Source organism: Daktulosphaira vitifoliae, unplaced genomic scaffold, assembly GCF_025091365.1.
Source record: "Daktulosphaira vitifoliae isolate Bord-2020 unplaced genomic scaffold, ASM2509136v1 Scaffold_1, whole genome shotgun sequence".
Taxonomy (NCBI): domain Eukaryota; kingdom Metazoa; phylum Arthropoda; class Insecta; order Hemiptera; family Phylloxeridae; genus Daktulosphaira; species Daktulosphaira vitifoliae.
Genome location: NW_026099572.1, coordinates 17,141,479 through 17,144,217, shown reverse-complemented (window position 1 = coordinate 17,144,217; position 2,739 = coordinate 17,141,479). Strand labels below are relative to the sequence as shown.

General features: G+C 36.0%; 1 protein-coding gene across 1 annotated transcript; it reads right to left on the bottom strand.

Annotated features, from left to right (window-relative positions):
- Positions 1–202: 202 nt before the first annotated feature.
- LOC126905055 (uncharacterized) lies at positions 203–1,018 on the bottom strand. The gene has a single exon (XM_050684474.1). It carries the CDS (start codon positions 1,016–1,018, stop codon positions 203–205), a length of 816 nt encoding a protein of 271 aa, XP_050540431.1.
- Positions 1,019–2,739: the final 1,721 nt, after the last annotated feature.

Genomic DNA, 2,739 nt, shown 5'->3' with positions numbered 1-2,739 from the left:
CTGAGCGTGATAGTGCCGTAGGTGTTTATAGGCGTGCCATTGGCGGCTGATAGGACGTAATCGGTTTTTACGCGGTGGCCTGGAACAGCACTACGTGGATAAACACACAAGTCGGCGCCCGTATCGATGAGAAATTGAGTTTGGGAAGTTCGGTCTGTGATGAAAAGACGGCGTGGAAACTGACCGGGCTCACTGGCCGTCATCAGTGATGACCCGTCCCGTTTCCCGATTTATAGTTACAAGGTTCCTTGCATTTTTTCGATTGGGATCCATAACGCCAATGATACCAGCATATTCCGTCTGCGCCATGATGAGTGCGGCTTCGAGATCGTGACCTTGGACGGTAAGTATTTGGTCTTGAGTCCGGAGTACGCGAGGGGCGAGTATTTAACGCAGCCACTTCACTTCTCAACGCTGCAATCTCCTGATTAATATTTAGACTAAGTTGAGAAATCTTAAGATTCAACATGGCTTCAAAAGTGTCACTTCTCGACATTTCTGCTATTTGTGGTAGTAAAGGACCCGATGCGTCTGCGATGTTGTCCGCATGGACAGCGAGATCTTCAAGCTTACTATCTTTCACTATTGCCAACGCTACCTGTATACTTTTCGGTAAACGGCCCATCCAAAGTGTCTTCAATAACGTTTCCGGAACAGAAGAGTCGGCCAGACTTTGGAGATGGCGTAAAAATTGTGATGGTTTACGGTCTCCAATCTCAACGCGTTCTAAAAGTTGGCGTGTTTTCTCCTCTTGGGAGGCACTAAGACGTCTTATCAACTCTTGTTTAATTTTGGCGTACTTACTGTCTGAGGGCGGCGTCATAATTATGTCCTTGACTTCCACTGCGTATTTTGGCGGTAATGCTCCAACTACATACCCGAATTTTGTACTGTCAACAGTGACTCCCGCGCTGGCGAAACTTCCTTCGACCATAGCAAACCAAAGTTCGGGATCTGACGAAATGAAATCCGGTATCTTGACGGCTACTCGAGCAATTGTTTCGTCTGTCTGCGCCATCACGTCGAGGTCACCAATTTGTGGGTTATATCTTACAACACACAATTATTTAAATGGCGGTAGACTTTTATTAAACAAAATTATAACACTAAAATAGACGTATAAACACTAAAAGAAAATATATGTATATACAGTAAGGAAAAATAAAATAATCGAAGTAAACATAATACACGATGACAACAGCGGCGGGGTGTAGCGGTCGTGTAGCGTATCGCGGACTAGACAGTCTGAACTGAACTAACTGAACTGACTGATTCTTCCGATATATATATAGCTCCGATAAGGCTCTCGCTAATTCTAGAATATTCTATACCCGCGTAGGTTATCTTATGGCGNGAAAATAAAGTATTGCCCTTTGAATTAAAAATGTTATGTACTGATGCGCCTGCTAAAGCATTAATGTTACAAATCAAAGGACATTCAGGCTACAGTAGTTGCACTAAATGCAATGTATCTGGTCATCATTGTGAACGACGTGTTTGTTTCCCCGATGTTATTGGAGAAAAACGTACTGATCAACAATTTTTAGATGAAATTGATCAAAATTACCATTTAAGCATTAGTTCACTAACCAAAATTTCCAATTTTGGTTTAGTATCTCAAGTGCCTATTGATTATCAACATGCTGTATGTCTGGGTGTATGTAAAAAACTTCTTTCTAAAATTTTTGCTTATTGCATGTTGCCATGACCATACTATGCTCATCTACCTATTACATCAGTAAAAATAATATAAAGTATGTACAAAATTTGCTTCAATACTTTGTCTCTACTTTTAAAAATATACATGGTCCACATCGTGACTGTCATAATTTCCATAGTTTACTCCATATATGTGATGATGTTGTAAATTTTAGAGCATTAGATAATTTTAGCTGTTTCAAATTTGAAAACTATATGACAAAAATAAAAGGATTATTACATAAATATGACCAACCTTTACTACAAATTGCATGAAGAATGTTTACACTATGTAAATATTCATCATTACTATACTGATAAGTTTTTTTATGAAAAAAAAAACTAAATTTAGCAAACCTTACTCTGATGGTCCTTTATTAGAATTTTGTAGTAACCCCGTTTTCAACAAATAAAATTTGATGTTTTTATTTTAATTGCTAGCAATAGAAAAGATAACTGTTGTAGACTTGATGATAATTCAATAGTAATAATTGAAAACTGCATTCCATTCAAAGTTGAATTTTCATGTGGTTATTGGACGAGAATTTTTGAGTAAAAAAGATTTATATTAAACTCCATGTAAATCTTCATTTTTAAAAATTTATAAAATAAAAAATCTTTCCGAGATAAAATTCTGGAGAATTGACAAAATCATTACCAAATATTTCATTTATAAAATAAGTAATTCGGATTGGCTTGCAACATTTCCAATATTACACATTGAAAATATGGACTGCCCATTAATGTAGTATTCTACTTAATTTTTTCTTGTACATAACAGTTAAATTTATTATATGTATACATTGTTCAGTGTTTTAAAGTAAAACTTTACTTTGAGCAGATTATGTGTTTGTATGCATCTTATGATACAATGAAATAAATATAAAAATTATGAATTAAATTTATCCTTAAATCATGCAGATAGATATGGAATATAACCTGATTGAAGTGAAACCAGCACCTTATTAAAGTGCTTTTTGTCACCACTCTTTTGACAGCATTCCTCATTGCCGTTTCAAAGTCAGTAATTACAACAATACT

Bases quoted from the DNA above. Each gene is read 5' to 3' on its own strand.
- LOC126905055 (XM_050684474.1), bottom strand. From the start codon at position 1,018: ATGGCGCAGACAGACGAAACAATTGCTCGAGTAGCCGTCAAGATACCG.